Source organism: Petromyzon marinus, unplaced genomic scaffold (genome assembly GCF_048934315.1).
Source record: "Petromyzon marinus isolate PM22_M1 ecotype Great Lakes invasive population unplaced genomic scaffold, UKy_Petmar_22M1.pri1.0 PM_G_Scaffold_4, whole genome shotgun sequence".
NCBI classification, from domain to species: Eukaryota; Metazoa; Chordata; class Hyperoartia; order Petromyzontiformes; family Petromyzontidae; genus Petromyzon; species Petromyzon marinus.
The window spans coordinates 6,416,123-6,434,452 of NW_027422983.1; the positions used below are offsets into that span (position 1 = coordinate 6,416,123).

At 51.7% G+C, this 18,330-nt stretch overlaps 1 protein-coding gene across 1 annotated transcript in view; it reads right to left on the reverse strand.

Moving 5' to 3' along the window:
• Positions 1–18,118, reverse strand: part of LOC142916566 (adhesion G protein-coupled receptor L3-like) — a 33,146-nt gene extending 15,028 nt beyond the window's left edge. The window contains exons 1-4 of the mRNA XM_076061686.1: positions 17,856–18,118; positions 11,615–12,182; positions 4,098–4,201; positions 3,384–3,546 (exon numbers count right to left, since the gene is read on the reverse strand). Of these exons, the coding sequence (XP_075917801.1) occupies positions 3,384–3,546; positions 4,098–4,201; positions 11,615–12,182; positions 17,856–18,008 (988 nt within the window). The 5' untranslated portion in view covers positions 18,009–18,118. The remainder of the gene's footprint in view (positions 1–3,383; positions 3,547–4,097; positions 4,202–11,614; positions 12,183–17,855) is intronic.
• Between the last annotated feature and the right edge of the window lie 212 nt (positions 18,119–18,330).

Below are 18,330 nucleotides of genomic sequence, written 5' to 3' on the forward strand. Positions count from 1 at the left end.
TACACACACACACACAGATCCCTCTGTAGCCTACATAGACCATTGTCTCCCTAAGTACACACACACAGATCCCTCTGTAGCCTACATAGACCATTGTCTCCCTAGTACACACACACACAGATCCCTCTGTAGCCTACATAGACCATTGTCTCCCTAGTACACACACACACACAGATCCCTCTGTAGCCTACATAGACCATTGTCTCCCTAGTACACACACACACACAGATCCCTCTGTAGCCTACATAGACCATTGTCTCCCCAGTACACACACACAAAGATCCCTCTGTAGCCTACATAGACCATTGTTTCCCTAGTACACACACACAGATCCCTCTGTAGCCTACATAGACCATTGTCTCCCTAGTACACACACATACAGATCCCTCTGTAGCCTACATAGACCATTGTTTCCCTAGTACACACACACACAGCTCCCTCTGTAGCCTACATAGACCATTGTCTCCCTAGTACACACACCCACACACAGATCCCTCTGTAACCTACATAGACCATTGTCTCCCCAGTACACACACACACACACAGATCCCTCTGTAGCCTACATACACCATTGTCTCCCTAGAACACACACACAGATCCCTCTGTAGCCTACATAGACCATTGTCTCCCTAGTACACACACACAGATCCCTCTGTAGCCTACATAGACCATTGTCTCCCTAAGTACACACACACAGATCCCTCTGTAGCCTACATAGACCATTGTCTCCCTAGTACACACACACACAGATCCCTCTGTAGCCTACATAGACCATTGTCTCCCTAGTACACACACACACAGATCCCTCTGTAGCCTACATAGACCATTGTCTCCCTAGTACACACACACACACAGATCCCTCTGTAGCCTACATAGACCATTGTCTCCCTAGTACACACACACACACAGATCCCTCTGTAGCCTACATAGACCATTGTCTCCCCAGTACACACACACAAAGATCCCTCTGTAGCCTACATAGACCATTGTTTCCCTAGTACACACACACAGATCCCTCTGTAGCCTACATAGACCATTGTCTCCCTAGTACACACACATACAGATCCCTCTGTAGCCTACATAGACCATTGTTTCCCTAGTACACACACACACAGCTCCCTCTGTAGCCTACATAGACCATTGTCTCCCTAGTACACACACCCACACACAGATCCCTCTGTAACCTACATAGACCATTGTCTCCCCAGTACACACACACACACACAGATCCCTCTGTAGCCTACATACACCATTGTCTCCCTAGAACACACACACAGATCCCTCTGTAGCCTACATAGACCATTGTCTCCCTAGTACACACACACAGATCCCTCTGTAGCCTACATAGACCATTGTCTCCCTAAGTACACACACACAGATCCCTCTGTAGCCTACATAGACCATTGTCTCCCTAGTACACACACACACAGATCCCTCTGTAGCCTACATAGACCATTGTCTCCCTAGTACACACACACACAGATCCATCTGTAGCCTACATAGACCATTGTCTCTCCAGTACACACACACACAGATCCCTCTGTAGCCTACATAGACCATTGTCTCCCTAGTACAACAACAACAACAACCGCCATTCGCCACTAAGTGGCGGTGACGTCACCACGACGCTTGTGCCAGGCTATGTGCACCGTGAGGCCACGTGAAGTGTTGAACGCCCGCTGGCAGGAGGTCACTGGGCAGACCCAGGTGCCACGGGTCGACTGACTGAGATGACTGGCTGATGCACCACCTGTGCCCCCTACTGTGCCAACCTGCTGTGCTTTAGCCACCCGGCGCTCCGCTCGTTGTTGTGAGCGTCGCTCCTCCGCCCTCCGTTGTTGTTGGAGGGCGACTGCCTCCAACTGCCCAGTAGCATCCTTCACGAGCCTCCTCCACAGAGGCCGATCTTGACACCGCTGGTACCAGTCATCAGCAAGTCCACTCAGCTCCACGTCCTCCTGTACCACATCACTCCATCTCTTCTCTAGCCCGTGCCGCGCCCGCTTAGCCCCCTCAATCCGGCCAAACAAAAGCTGTTTCGGCATGCGGTAGCTGGGCATGCGGGCTACATGACCCAGCCATCGCAGCCTTGCCTGCCGGAGGAGCTCACCGATGGGACCCTGCCCAGATCTTTCAAGGATTTGTGAGCTCCTCACACAATCCAGTCTGGTTAAACCCAGGATGGATCGTAGGCAGGCCAGCCTAAATGTTTCTAACCGGCGAAGATGTTCCATTAGGGGGGTCCACGTTTCGCAAGCGTAGAGAAGGGAGGGAATGACCATGGCCGAGAAGACCTGAAGCTTAGTGCGGAGCGACAGACCAGGTAGCTTCCACACAGCGTTACGCAACCGAAGAAAAGATATTGCCGCTCGACTGATTAGGAGTGAGACCTCTGCTGTTAAACTGGAGCCAGTCATAAGCACACTGCCCAGGTATGGGAAACTCTCCACTCTCTCCACAACTGCCCCATCACCGATTGGGAGTTATGGGGGTGGAGTCTCCGATGGTACAAAATACCCAGGCAGGTGCTTAGTTTTGGTGGGGCTGATGGTAAGGCCCCACCTCTTAGTGGCACGCTCCAGTCTCAGCAGCAGCGTCTCCAACTCCTCCTCTGACTGAGCAGCTATTACCAAATCATCAGCATACACAGATACACACACAGACACACACACACACACACAGATAAATAGAAAGAAAGATGGAGATAGGGAGATGTGAGAGAAACAGACACGCAGATAGAGACACTGATACAGAGGAAGATTTGGGAGACAGAGACACGGAGATAGAGGGAGACGTGAGAGACAGAGACGCAGATAGAGACTCGGAGACAGGGGGAGACAGAGGGAGACGTGAGAGATAGAGACGCAGGTAGAGACCCGGAGACAGAGGGAGACAGAGGGAGACGTGAGAGATAGAGACACAGATAGAGACTCGGACACAGGGGGAGACAGAGGGAGACGTGAGAGACAGAGACGCAGCTAGAGACCAGGAGACAGGGGGAGACAGGGGGAGACAGAGGGAGACGTGAGAGATAGAGACACAGATAGAGACTCGGAGACAGGGGGAGACAGAGGGAGACGTGAGAGACAGAGACGCAGCTAGAGACCCGGAGACAGGGGGAGACAGAGGGAGACGTGAGAGACAGAGACGCAGATAGAGACTCGGACACAGGGGGAGACAGAGGGAGACGTGAGAGACAGAGACGCAGCTAGAGACCTGGAGACAGGGGGAGACAGAGGGAGACGTGAGAGACAGAGACGCAGATAGAGACTCGGAGACAGGGGGAGACAGAGGGAGACGTGAGAGATAGAGACGCAGATAGAGACTCGGAGACAGAGGGAGACAGAGGGAGACGGGCGGAGGCGGAGGGTGGGCGGACTCACCGACGGCACCTGCAGGACAGGGCCTCTCCGCCGTCTTGCCCGGCGGCAGCTGGGGCCACTGGACGGCGTGGGCGAGCGTGGGGGGACAGAATGCGGGCTCGCGGGTGCCGCCCTCGCCGCCGTCAGCGGGCGCCGCGTCTCCCGGTTTCACGTCGGTCGTGTCCTGCGGTGGCGTTAAAGAGTGGAGCGCAGCGTTGCAAGTGTTGAACCTCTTTCGCCAACCGTGCAGAGCCAACCGTGCTAATCGGAGGTGCGGTGCGCCAACCGCCACCGCTCACCACCACTACCATCAGCAACAACAACGCCACCACCACAGTCGCCACTACCACTGCCAACAAATATAAAGATCCCCCACCCCCCCGTATAGCCTTTAACAGACTGTAGGGGCAAGTGCTGTTCGCGAGCAGCTATGAAGGCCGGCACGGCACGCAAGGGGATGGGTGGCCAGCACCATGCCCGACCGCCTGCGGTGATGTTTTTACGCACCGCACCAGCTAATTATTTGAGGCTGAGTCGACCTAGGAGAGGAGTCCCAGGACCGGTTCAGATAATCGTCACCGGTGTTGGCCGTGAGCGGGAATCGAACTCGGGGTCGCCGGGTTCGTAGCGCGGCGTAGCGCTAATCGTCGCACCACCGCTCCCCACCACTATCACCACCACCACCACTACTGCCAACACTCTTGCTGCTACCACCACCATCACCACCACCGTCACCTGCGGCAGTTGCGCAGGGATGGGCGGCACCGTCGCCACGCGGCTCCGCGGAGGACTTGCGGTGCCGCCTCCGCTGGAAGGCCCCGACGTCGAAATCTCGTGCACTGCATTGTGGGAAACGCAAAGAACAAAACGACCGCATTGATGACACGGGCGCGACCGGCTAACATTTACACAGTCGACGGCGGCAAGAGCAGCGACGGCCGGCCGCTCCATTCGACACCGCCTATTGGCACGATCGGCTACGTACGGCGCGGAAAAAGTTCAACGTGCAAACATTCACAACCCAAGCGCAGCGGCGCAGGGCTACCAAACGTCCTGCACTGGCCGAACGTTCCCCGGTTTCAGGAAGGCCATCCCCGGTGTCCCAAAGAGTTCAAAGCTTGAGCCGCTTCAAAGTTTTCTGGCCTCATGCTCGACCCGTGGGGGGGGGGGGGGGGGGGCAGCTGGCGAGCGCAACGTCAGAGACAAAAGCCAAGGAGGAGGCCTCCTCACGCACCTCCGATTAGCGCAGTCGGCCACGCGGGGCGCGAGAGAAAGTTCCAACGTACCGCCCCGATCGCTACCGTCGAACAAAGTCGATCACCGTGTGAAAAACAAGAATAGGCTTGACCCCTTTCTGGCACTAAAACAGGAGGTGTTAAGATGCTCAAACACTAAAACAGACGAAACCTCACACAAGCAATCACGTCCGCAATAACCACGCACATACTTGTGGTGAACTTGCAAACGGAAACATAACGCTCTGGTAGTATGTGATGCACTGTCTTTGAAACGTATTGGCCTGCACCAGAGACAGCCGTCTTAATGGCCCAGTCCCATCAGTGTCTCACCAGAGAATGCCGAAAGGTGACCAGGACAAGGACAACGGCACTATCGGAGCCTTGATAGCTCGGGGGTGAGCAGCTACACCATCGGGAAATATTGTTTTGCCAGTATCAAAAGTATTGAAAGATAAGAATAGGTTTTAGCCCTTTCTGCCAATAACACAGGAGGTTTGATTCAAAGCTTCCGTGACTGCAGGGATTCATATTCTTGGTTCTTTTGGTAAAGTCACCACCATGTAGAAGGGAAACAATAAAATAATAAAAATATAAAACAATAAAATTCTCACGACGTTTCGACTGCAACACAAAGCAATCATCATCAGGTGTGAAAACCACAGCAAGAAAAAAACACAGCAAGAACATTTTCTTGCTCTGGTTTTCACACCTGATGACGATTGCTTGGTGTTGCAGTCGAAACGTCGTGAGAATTGTATTGTTTTTTATATTTTTATAATTTTATTCTTTCCCTTCTACGTGGTGACTTTACCAAAAGAACCAAGAATATGAATCCCTGCAGTCACGAAAGCTTTAAATAAAGCCTCCTGTGTTATTGGCAGAAATGGCTAAAACCTATTCTTATCTTTCAATACTTTTGATACTGGCAAAACAATATTTCCCGATGGTGTTGCTGTTCACCTCCGAGCTATCAACGCTCCGATAGTGCCGTTGTCCTTGTCCTGGTCACCTTTCGGCATTCTCTGGCCAGACACTGATGGGACTGGGCCATAAAGACGGCTGTCTCTGGTGTAGGCCAATACGTTTCAAAGACAGTGCATCACATACTACCGGAGCGTGATGTTTCCGTTTGCAAGTTCACCGCAAGTATGTGCGCGGTTATTGCAGACGTCTGTTGAGTACACGTCAACAACAGACGGAGCGAGTTCAATAAAAATGTCAAACAGACGAGGCGGTGATGGGAGAGCGACTTGAGACCCCTGCGCCGTTTAGTCGATGAGTGCCTCCCGGCGATGGATAACAATCACCCGTGGCAGTCCTCATGCGGCTGTGGGCCTCTGTGAAGCAAAGCCGTAGGGCCATGGATGGGGTCCTACCTCTGGTTTTAAAAGGTCAGTTTGGTACGAGCGGCTGGATTTAATCACTCGCTCTGAATGTAATGACATTGTCCTGTGAGCAAACTTGGCCCCGCCATAGGAAGGTGGAATTCCCACGCTGGCTCAGGGTTGTAAGCGGGAGATGAGAGCCAAATGCCTCGAGACGCTCTTCTTTAGCAGGAAAATCAGTTTTGAGTCGTCGTCGAATGCGACGGCGAGTGTCTGTTGACAACCAACTCCTCAACTTGGGCACCGCAGTGGCATAGATGTTGACTACCTCGCCTGGTGTACAGGAAGTCGTGGGTTCGATCCTGACCCTGATGCCTGCTGCTGTATATTTGGAGTTTGCGTGTCTCTCTCCGTTGTGAGATGTTAACTACCTCGCCTGGTATACAGGATGTCGTGGGTTCGATCCCGAACCTGACGCCTGCTGCTGCTGTATATTTGGAGTTTGCGTGTCTCTCTCTCTCTCCGTGGTGAGATGTTAACCGCCTCGCCTGGTATTCGATGGGTAGGTCGCTATGGTGGGCCAAAGCGTGTCCCCGTACTCCCGCCTCTCAAAGAAGTCTGGCCAGCGTGGAAGAGTAGGCCAAGTACCCTCTCTAGAGCTCACTCGAGTAGAATCCCTTCCACCAGCAGCGGCATGAAGCAAGCAAATTAATTTTTATCGTCACTGTTATTATTATTGTCATAATGCCATCGAACTGCAAGACAAAGAGGACATTTCGATTTAAAGCTTTCATGACTGCAAGGATTCATCTTCTTTGGTTTTTCGGTAAAGTCACGTAGAATGAGAATAAAATAATAAATTGATAAAATAAAATAACACAATAATATTCTCACGACGTTTCGGCCACAACACAAGCCGCCTTCATCAGGTGAAGGGACGAGACTGTCTGGTAGGACAGCGCTGGAGTGAAAAAAAGCCACGTTCAGATCACGACCTTTAAGCTGTGTCAGAAGAAACAAAGCGCCTTGACAAAGGAATTAGCATATAATTTAGCATTGAAATGGCCGAGTGATTAGCTTGTGACTGGTCACAGAAATGGCTATGTTAAAGTTAAAGCATACACATCCGCAGAGGCACCCCTTGACAAAGGAATTAGCATAGAATTTAGCATTGAAATAGCTAAGTTAAAGCATACACATCTGCAGAGGCACCCCTTGACAAAGGATGAGGCATAGAATTTAGCATTGAAATAGCTGAGTGATTAGCTTGTAAGTGGTCACAGAAATAGCTATGTTTAAAGTCAGAGCATACACATTCACCGAGGCACCTAGTACAAATCAAACAGGAGAATTTAGCATTGAAATAACTAGGCGAATTTAGCATTGAAATAACTGAGTGATTAGCTAGTGACTGGTCACAGAAATGGCTATGTTGAAGTCAAGGTCTACACATCTGAGCTATTCACAGTAACTGGGTATACAATACAATGTATAATGAATACTACATAGTGAACCAATAAAAAACTAAAATATAAATTACCTTAATGTTATCAATAAACTCTATATTCTCCAATCAGCTAAGCTACCAACAATAAGTCGTTATATATCACAATGCTATATGGCGAAAAAATGGGTGGATTCTTACCCTCAACTTTAGCAACACGGATAGCTACGGGCCCCGTTCAGACGGACGAGTCCATCCAAGGTCGGAACAGAGGAGGGGGAGAGAGACAGCTGCGAGGCGCTATTATACTCCATGTTGTAAACCATACCATTAACCGTGGTGTGAGAGGTATTAAGAGTCAATGCTGGTGAAAGAGCTGCGGTCTGAAGGTCATCGTAAAATACAATTAATTAAGAACGGAAATGGTTTAAAACATCTTTCCAATGGTTACTAAGCCAGAATCCATCTTCTCGGTTGAAATTGTCTCTGTGCTTGTATATGTGAATGGCCTCATGAACGAATCTCTCATGGTAGCCGGTTGGTTTGCAAAGAACCTCCGTCTTGGAGAAGTCAATGTCATGTGAGCCCACTGAATTATAACAGTGATCTGCCACGGCAGAGGAGTTCGTCCTACCGTGTTTCAAGTCTGCTTTATGTTCACGGATGCGGTCCGAGATATGTCGTTTGGTTTCTCCAATGTAGCTACTACCACAGAGGCACTTTAGTTTGTAAACGCCCGGGTACTGTATGTCTGGAACAGCATCTTTTACAGATGGAACTAGATCACGGATTTTATGTATTGTGTTGAATCGGACCTGGATCTTGTGTTTATTCAGGATTTTGGAGATCTTTTTAGTGACTCCTGCAATGTAGGGTAAGGTGATGGTTTTGAGTGGCTCCACAAGAGAATCCTTCTTCATGAATGGAGTGATGGCTTTGCGGATTGTGTAGTCGGAGTAACCATTCACCCTGAGAGCCTGGTGTACGTGCTTGAGTTCATTGGTAATGTGTTCCTGGTCGGAAATGCATTGGGCTCTATGGTATGGAGTCTTGATGAGGGAGTTCTTCTGGGATGGATGGTGGTGGGAATCCGGTTTCAAGAAAGCATCTGTATGGGTGGCTTTCCTGTAGACAGAGTGGCTCATTGAACCATCATGTCTCCTTTTAATTAAGACATCCAAAAAGGGTAGTTTGCCATCTTTTTCGACCTCCATGGTAAATCTGATGGCTGGGTGTATGGAATTGATGTGGTCGCGGAATTGGTCTAGAGCAGGCTGGCCATGTGGCCAGATGACAAAGGTGTCATCCACGTACCTCTTCCATAAGGTCGGGCGTAGAGTGGCAGTCTGGATGGCGTCAGTTTCAATTTTTTCCATGAATACGTTGGCTACAACCGGAGATAGGGGGGGGGGGGGCCCATTGGGGTGCCCTCATTTTGTTTGTAGAAAGTTTCATTCCAGGTGAAGTATGTGTTGGTTAAGCAATGTCTCACAAGGGGGGGTACACCCACGCACCGAAAAGATAGACGTCAACAAAGTCGTAATTAATCGCAGTAACAGTTCCATTTCTGATGGTCTGAAATCCGTTTTAGCTAAAGGTCTAAACTTTGCTGTCACACCGAGACACTTACCGGTTAATGATATCATTGCCCATGTCGACGTTGCACTCAAGGGCTTGAGTCCCATCGCTGCAGATGTAGCAAGATCTGAAATCGCTGCAACCCTCAAAAACGCTAAGTTGCCACCCAGCAACATCAGCAAAGACGAACGTTTTGAATTATCTCAATTAAAAAGAGGGATGATATTGTCGTCCTCTCAGCCGACAAGGGCAATGCCACTGTCATCATGGACAAAATAGAATATAACAACAAAATTCAAGAACTACTCAACGATGGCAGCTATACAAAAATAAAAAGAGATCCCACCAACAGCCTGGTTACCAAAACGAACAAAATCATCTCTGATTCAACAGCATTAATTGATGAGACCAAACAGTTCTCGTTGAAACCCTCTGCTGCCAGACCACCAAGATTATATGGCCTTCCAAAGATACACAGAGAAGATACACCCCTTCGTCCCATTGTCTCTACTATCAACTCCCCCACCTATAAACTGGCACGTTTTCTTGCTGATATACTGCGACCTTTCACTGGAAAAACCACCTCTGCGGTACTAAATTCTACTCACCTGGTATCGACAATCAAAGGCATTTCCCTGTCTCCAGACGACCTGCTTGTCAGTTTTGATGTGGTGTCCTTGTTCACCAAAGTCCCGGTACCTGACACCATCGCTATCATTGAAGACCTGGTTCATCAAGGACTGCACACTGATGTACCCCCCCTGGTGAGACATTGCTTAACCAACACATACTTCACCTGGAATGGAACTTTCTACAAACAAACTGAGGGCACCCCAATGGGCTCCCCCCTATCTCCGGTTGTAGCCAACGTATTCATGGAAAATTTTGAAACTGACGCCATCCAGACTGCCACTCTACGCCCGACCTTATGGAAGAGGTACGAAGATGACACCTTTGTCATCTGGCCACATGGCCAGCCTGCTCTAGACCAATTCCGCGACCACATCAATTCCATACACCCAGCCATCAGATTTACCATGGAGGTCGAAAAAGATGGCAAACTACCCTTTTTGGATGTCTTAATTAAAAGGAGATATGATGGTTCAATGAGCCACTCTGTCTACAGGAAAGCCACCCATACAGATGCTCACTTGAAACCGGATTCCCACCACCATCCATCCCAGAAGAACTCCCTCATCAAGACTCTATACCATAGAGCCCAATGCATTTCCGACCAGGAACACATTACCAGTGAACTCAAGCACGTACACCAGGCTCTCAGGGCTAATGGTTACTCCGACTACACAATCCGCAAAGCCATCACTCCAGTCATGAAGAAGGATTCTCTTGTGGAGCCACTCAAAACCATCACCTTACCCTACATTGCAGGGGTCACTAAAAAGATCTCCAAAATCCTGAATAAACACAAGATCCAGGTCCGATTCAACACAATACATAAAATCCGTGATCTAGTTCCATCTGTAAAAGATGCTGTTCCAGACATACAGGACCCGGGCGTTTACAAACTAAAGTGCCTCTGTGGTAGTAGCTACATTGGAGAAACCAAACGACATATCTCGGACCGCATCCGTGAACATAAAGCAGACTTGAAACACGGTAGGACGAACTCCTCTGCCGTGGCAGAACACTGTTATAATTCAGTGGGCTCACATGACATTGACTTCTCCAAGACGGAGGTTCTTTGCAAACCAACCGGCTACCATGAGAGATTCGTTCATGAGGCCATTCACATATACAAGCACAGAGACAATTTCAACCGAGAAGATGGATTCTGGCTTAATAACCATTGGAAAGATGTTTTAAACCTTTTCCGTTCTTAATTAATTGTATTTTACGATGACCTTCAGACCGCAGCTCTTTCACCAGCATTGACTCTTAATACCTCTCACACCACGGTTAATGGTATGGTTTACAACATGGAGTATAATAGCGCCTCGTAGCTGTCTCTCTCCCCCTCCTCTGTTCCGACCTTGGATGAACTCGTCCGTCTGAACGGGGCCCGTAGCTATCCGTGTTACTAAAGTTGAGGGTAAGAATCCACCCATTTTTTCGCCATATAGCATTGTGATATATAACGACTTATTGTTGGTAGCTTAGCTGATTGGAGAATATAGAGTTTATTGATAACATTAAGGTAATTTATATTTTAGTTTTTTATTGGTTCACTATATAGTATTCATTATACATTGTATTGTATACCCAGTTACTGTGAATAGCTCAGATGTGTAGACCTTGACTTCAACATAGCCATTTCTGTGACCAGTCACAAGCTAATCACTCGGCCATTTTAATGCTAAATTATATGCTAATTCCTTTGTCAAGGCGCTTTGTTTCTTCTGACACAGCTTAAAGGTCGTGATCGGAACGTGGCTTTTTTTCACTCCAGCGCTGTCCTACCAGACAGTCTCGTCCCTTCACCTGATGAAGGCCGCTTGTGTTGTGGCCGAAACGTCGTGAGAATATTATTGTGTTATTTTATTTTATCAATTTATTATTTTATTCTCATTCTACGTGACTTTACCGAAAGAACCAAAGAAGACAAAGCGGACTTTCAAACTCCAATCCAACCGCTCCCCACCGCCCCACTCTTCCACCCCCCCGCTCCCCCCAACCCACAACCAACCCCACCGACACCCTCCCGCTCACCCGCAGCAGGGTCCCGCGTGCCGAAGCGCAGCGCGTAGCGCAGCGCGTGGTGGTTGTTCCACACGTAGAGGGCGCGGTCGCGCGCGTTGTACTGCACCGACGTGATGAACCGGAACGGGTTGGGGAACGGGACGGAGACGCGAGCGTCCCGCCGCGAGTCGGTGTCGTACACGTAGTCGATGCGGTCGCTCGTCCCCCCACCTCCCCCTCCTCCTCCTCCCACAGCGTCCGCCCCTCCGTCGCCGTCGTCCTCGTAAGTCGAGCGCAGGACGTGGAGGACGCCGCACGCCATGAAGGCGTCGGAGGCCGAGCGCTTGACGTAGGCCGTCTCGAAGGAGGCCTCGACGCGCATCGCGCGCGGATTTAAGCGGCTCACCACCATGCGCCCGTGGTTCTGCTCCGTGGCGTAGACGACCCAGAGGCCGCGCTCGTCGGCCGCCAGGTCGATGTCGGACTTGCCGCCCCAGCGGTAGGGCGAAGTGTCGTGGTAGTTGGCGTTGGGGATGAACGCCTCGCCGCCCTTGACGCGCGTGCGCAGGTCGAACTTGACGACGCTGCGCGTTCGCTCCTGCGACGGCGCGCAGCGTGGGTGGCAGGGAGATGTTAAGTGAGTGAGTGAGTGTGTGGTGAGGTGAGTGAGTGTGTGGTGAGGTGAGTGAGTGTGGTGTGTGTGTGGTGGAGAGGTGAGTGTGGGTGTAAGAGGTGAGTGAGTGAGTGAGTGTGGTGTGTGGTGGAGAGGTGAGTGAGTGAGTGAGTGTGAGAGGTGAGTGAGTGAGTGAGTGTGTGGTGAGTTGGGTGAGTGTGAGTGTGAGAGGTGAGTGTGTGTGTGGTGGAGAGGTGAGTGTGGGTGTAAGAGGTGAGTGAGTGAGTGAGTGTGGTGTGTGGTGGAGAGGTGAGTGAGTGAGTGTGAGAGTTGAGTGAGTGAGTGTGTGGTGAGGTGGGTGAGTGTGAGTGTGAGAGGTGAGTGAGTGTGTGTGTGTGGTGTAGTGGTGGGTGAGTGTGAGAGGTGAGTATGTGTGTGTGGTGGAGAGGTGAGTGAGTGTGGGTGTGAGAGGTGAGTGTGTGTGTGGTCGAGAGGTGGGTGTGTGTGTGGTGGAGAGGTGAGTGAGTGAGTGTGGGTGTGAGAGGTGAGTGTGTGTGGTGGAGAGGTGGGTGAGTGTGGGTGTGAGAGGTGAGTGTGTGTGTGTGGTGGAGAGGTGAGTGAGTGTGGGTGTGAGAGGTGAGTGAGTGAGTGTGTGGTGGAGAGGTGAGTGAGTGTGGGTGTGAGAGGTGAGTGAGTGTGTGTGTGGTGGAGAGGTGGGTGAGTGTGTGTGTGGTGGAGAGGTGGGTGAGTGTGTGTGGTTGTGAGAGGTGAGTGTGTGTGTGTGGTGGAGAGGTGAGTGAGTGTGGGTGTGAGAGGTGAGTGAGTGTGTGTGTGGTGGAGAGGTGGGTGAGTGTGGGTGTGAGAGGTGAGTGTGTGTGTGTGGTGAGGTGAGTGTGAGTGTGTGTGGTGGAGAGGTGGGTGAGTGTGGGTGTGAGGGGTGAGTGAGTGAGTGTGTGGTGGAGAGGTGAGTGAGTGTGGGTGTGAGAGGTGAGTGAGTGTGTGTGTGGTGGAGAGGTGAGTGAGTGTGGGTGTGAGAGGTGAGTGTGGGCGTGTGTGGTGGAGAGGTGGGTGAGTGTGGGTGTGAGGGGTGAGTGAGTGAGTGTGTGGTGGAGAGGTGAGTGAGTGTGGGTGTGAGAGGTGAGTGAGTGCGTGTGTGTGTGTGGGGAGAGGTGAGTGAGTGTGTGTGTGGTGGAGAGGTGAGTGAGTGTGGGTGTGAGAGGTGAGTGTGGGCGTGTGTGGTGGAGAGGTGGGTGAGTGTGGGTGTGAGGGGTGAGTGAGTGAGTGTGTGGTGGAGAGGTGAGTGAGTGTGGGTGTGAGAGGTGAGTGAGTGCGTGTGTGTGTGTGGGGAGAGGTGAGTGAGTGTGGATGTGTGTGGGGAGAGGTGGGTGAGTGTGTGGGAAGAGGTGAGTGAGTGCATGAGGGAGAGGGAGGGAGGGAGAGGGGGTGGGGAGAGGGAAGGTGAGAGTGAGAGGGGGGGTGAGTGTGTGTGTGTGGTGGAGAGGTGAGTGTGGGTGTGACAGGTGAGTAAGTGAGTGTGTGGGGAGAGGTGAGTGAGTGAGTGTGTGAGGGAGAGGGGGTGGGGAGAGAAAAGGTGAGCGTGAGAGGAGAGTGTGAGTGTGTGTGCATGTATGAGTGGGTGAAGGTGTGACCATGAAAGATCCGGGCGTGGTGGTGGTGGTGTTGGCCACGCCAGCCCCTCGTACGCTGCGCCTGCCCATCAGAGGTGCTGCTCGCTAACAGCGCTTGCCCCAACAGTCTGTTGAAGGCTTTACAGGGGATCTTGGTCTTTGATGAGCACAAGTGAAGTGCGTGGGGGCGCTCCTCACAGTGTGTGAGGGAGAGCGGAGGTGAAGGTACAAAGGTGTTTGAGTGCGAGTGTCTGAGTGTGTGTGTATGTGTGTATGTATGTGTGTGTGCGTGTGTGTGGGAGCGGTAGTGTAGCGGTTAGTGCTACGCTGCGCTACGAACCCGGCGACCCGGGTTCGATTCCCGCTCACGGCCAACACCGTCAGTGACGATTATCTGAACCGGTCTTGGGCCTCCCCTAGGTCGACTCAGCCTCAAATGAGTACCTGGTGCGGTGGACAAAAACATTGCCACTGGGGAGACAAAGGCGGTCGGGCGTGGTGCTGGCCACCCACCCCCTCGTGTACCGTTCCGACCTTCATAGGTGCTCGCTAACAGCACTTGCCCCTACAGTCTGTTAAGGCTATATGGGGGATCTTTATCTTTGTGTGTGTGTATGGCTGCTTTGGGTACGCGGTCCAGACTTCCCCAGAGACCCTGGCTGACAGAGGAGGTGTTCAGGATGGTTGAGAAAAAGCGACAGGCCCACGCTCATCGGCTACAGCATCCCACGTCGGAGAATGAGGAGGCTTACCTCAGCCTTCGCTCGGAGGTTCGGAGAGCCGTGAGGCGCTGCAAGGATGGGTGGTGGTCGCGGGTTGCTGTGGAGATGGAGTCTGCCTCAATGGCCCGCGATCACAAATCTCTATTTAACTCCATCAAAAAAGTAACCTGCAGCGCCACACCTATTACCATCATTAGGGGAAAGAACGGTGATCCGATCTCCGACCCCCAGGAACAGGTTTGCAGATTTGCTTAGCATTTCTGTGAGGTCCTGGGGGAGGGGGAATCCCTCAGCCTGGAAAACATCATGGGACAAAGTGGGGATGACCCTGCTGAGGCTGCGGTGCCTCAAATATTGGAGGAAGAAGTCACCCCCTGTGAGTGGCTGGCTGAGGTGCCATCCATTGAGGAAGTACTGAAGGCGATCCAGAGCCTGAAACCAGGAAAGGCACCGGGCAGAAATGATCTCCCAAGCGAAATGCTGAGGGATTGTGGCGTTTGTGCACAGACTGCCCTACATGACATCATAACAACAGTCTGGACCACTGGATGGGTTCTGCAGGATTGGAAGAAGGGGGACCGCACAGACTGTAACAACTACAGGGGAATCTCAAGGATTATTCAACATCGCCTTGCTAGGCACACTGAGGAGAGGCTGGCGGAGCTCCAATACGGTTTCAGGAAAGGGCGGTCCTGAACAGATGCCATATATTCTGCCCGTGTGCTACAGCAGAAGTGTAGGGAATTCCAACAAGACCTACATCTCTGCTCCATTGACCTGGTCAAGGCCTATGATACCATCAATAGGCCTGGGCTCTGGGTTGTTCTTCGTATTTTCGGAATCCCTGAGCCTCTGCTCATGATCATTAAGGACCTTCATGATACTGAGCGGGCCCGGGTAAAACTATGTGGCCGGGAGTCAGAGCCATTCCCTGTACACCTTGGGGTGCAACAGGGATGTCCTCTGGCTCCAACATTATTTAACATCTATTTCGACCACGTAGTTCGTGAAGCCTTCAGTAGCTGTACCCGAGGAATTTCCATCTGGTACAGGTAGAATGGGAGGCTGATCGATGCCCGGGTGCGGTCAAGGGATGGCTCCCTATTGGTCAACCACGTTATGTATGCGGACGACCTGGTAATAGCAGCTCACTCAGAGGAGAAATTGGAGGTGCTGCTGCTGAAACTTGAGTGTGCCACGGAGTGGTGGGGCCTTACCATCAGCCCCACCAAAACTAAGCACCTGCCTGGGTATTTTATACCATCGGACACTCCACCCCCACAACTCCCAATCGGTGATGGGGCAGTTGTGGAGAGAGTGGAGAGTTTCCCATACCTGGGCAGTGTGCTCATGACAGGCTCCGGTTTAACAGCAGAGGTCTCACTCCGAATCAGTCGAGCGGCATCATCTTTTCATCGTTGCATAAAGCTGTGTGGAAGCTACCTGGTCTGTCACTCCGCAAGAAGCTTCAGGTCTTCTCTGCCACAGTCATTCCCTCCCTTCTCTATGCTTGCGAAACGTGGACACCCCTAATGGAACACCTTCGCCAGTTAGAAACATTTAGGCTGGCCTGCCTACAATCCATCCTGGGTTTAACCAGACTGGATTGTGTGAGGAGTTCACAATTCCTCGAAAGATCTGGACAAAGTCCCATCGGTGAGCTCCTCCGGCAGGCAAGGCTGCGTTGGCTGGGCCATGTAGCCCGCATGCCCAATCACCGCATGCCCAAATCGCTTTTGTTCGGCCGGATCGAGGTGGCTAAACGGGCGCGGCACGGGCTAGAGAAGAGATGGAGTGACGTGGTACAGGAGGATGTGGAGCTGAGTGGACTTGCCAATGACTGGTACCAGCGGTGTCAAGATCGGCCTCTGTGGAGGAGGCTTGTGAAGGATGCTACTGGGCAGTTGTAGGCAGTCACCCTCCAACAACAACAGAGGGTTGAGGAGCGACGCTCACAACAACGAGCGGAGCGCCGGGTGGCTAAAACACAGCAAGTTGGCACAGTAGGGGGCACAGGTGGTGCATCAGCCGGTTATCTCGGTCATCTCAGTCAGTCGACCCATGGCACCTGGGTCTGCCCCGTGACCTCCTGCCAGCGGGCATTCGACACTTCACGTGGCCTCAAGGTGCACATGGCCTGGCACAAGCGTCGTGGTGACGTCACCGCCACTTAGTGGCGAAAGGCGGTTGTTGTTGTATATACAGCTCACAACTGGAGGGCTCTCGCTCCCCAGTTAATGCATTCAGCAACTGCAATGTTTACTGGAGTTCTGAGCTCAGTCTACAAACTATAAAACTATTAACTATTTTTATCTTACAGGTCAGGACCACTGAGCCGGGATAGCTCTTTTTCAGAAGCGACCTGGCCACTAAATGATGGCTCAACGGAGTGGAAATGTACAGCAGCCAAATACTCTGAACGCGTGACGTCGATTCTCAACGTGGAGGGAAAAAAACGGAAGATCCAGAGGAAAAATCCACGAGGAGAACACGCAAACTCCAAATATACAGCAGCAGGCGTCAGGGTCGGGATTGAACCCACGAGCTTATGTATACCAGGCGAGGTCGTAAACATCTCTCCACCATATTCTTGGTTCTTTCGGTAAAGTCACGTAGAAGGGAAACAATAAAATAATAAAAATATCTCTCCACCAGTCATTGCAACAGTCCCTAGCCTGATAAAAGTTTAGTGTCAGCGTATGTGTGGGTGCCCCCACCTGGAAAGAGAAATCAAAGTTCTATCCGGCCCTCTGGCAAAAGCTCTCTCCCCACCGCCGTCCTATACTTCGGGTAATGAACACGATTAATAATTCAACACATTTGGTATTCGCGCCAATCTGAGAACCGCAGGGGCCATCACGAATGAAGGCGCCATTTCACAGACGGGTATACGCTGCCAGTAGGGGGAAGGGGCGACGTTGCCAAGTGGTTTCACCCACGGCCTCTTGTATACCAGGCGAGGTAGTGAACATCTCTCCACCGCGCTGCCCCTATGGCCCCTATCGTCATCATCATTATCATCACGGCTCTGTCGTACCAGGCAAGGTCCACCAAGCCATACAGCTCTTTTGCAGAAGCGAGCTGGCCACACAAAATGACAGCTCAACCAAGCGGCTTCTCACGTGGCAAAGTAATAGCGGCCAATTACTCTAAAAGCGTGTGGATTCTAAACGAGGTAGTTAACATCTCTCCACCGGGGCGCCCCGACCGCCCCTACCGCCCCTACCACCCCTACCGCCATCTGCCGTCCATCATCCCACTGGTGCTCACGCGGAAACCCTTCCCCCCCCCCGGCGCCGGGCACCGACCCTGTTGAAGAACACAGCTCCGTCGTACACCACGAAGCCCGTGCCATCGACGCGGTGCGGCAGCTTGTAGTTGGTGAGCGGTCGCCTGGCCAGGATGTCCTGGAGGGAGGCGTACTCCACGAGTCTGTCGGTGCGGAACGGCGTCCACGGCATGACGTACACCTTGTCGGTGGCCTGCAGCGGGTCGCGGCACCACGAGCCGGCCTGCTGCTTCGCCTCCAGGAGGTGCGAAGCCTCGCCAACGAGGAGGACGCTGCCCGGACACGGGAAGACTGCCCAGGGAAAACGAGGGACAGACGAATGAACGAACGGTCGGGTCAGGGATTCGCGGCTGCTCCCTAAGTTGATATTCTATCAACTGAAAACGTTTTTTTTATTCTTGGTTCTTTCGGTAAAGTCACTACCACGTAGAAAGGAAACAATTAAATAATAAAAATCTAAAACAATTACATTCTCACGACGTTTCGACTGCAAC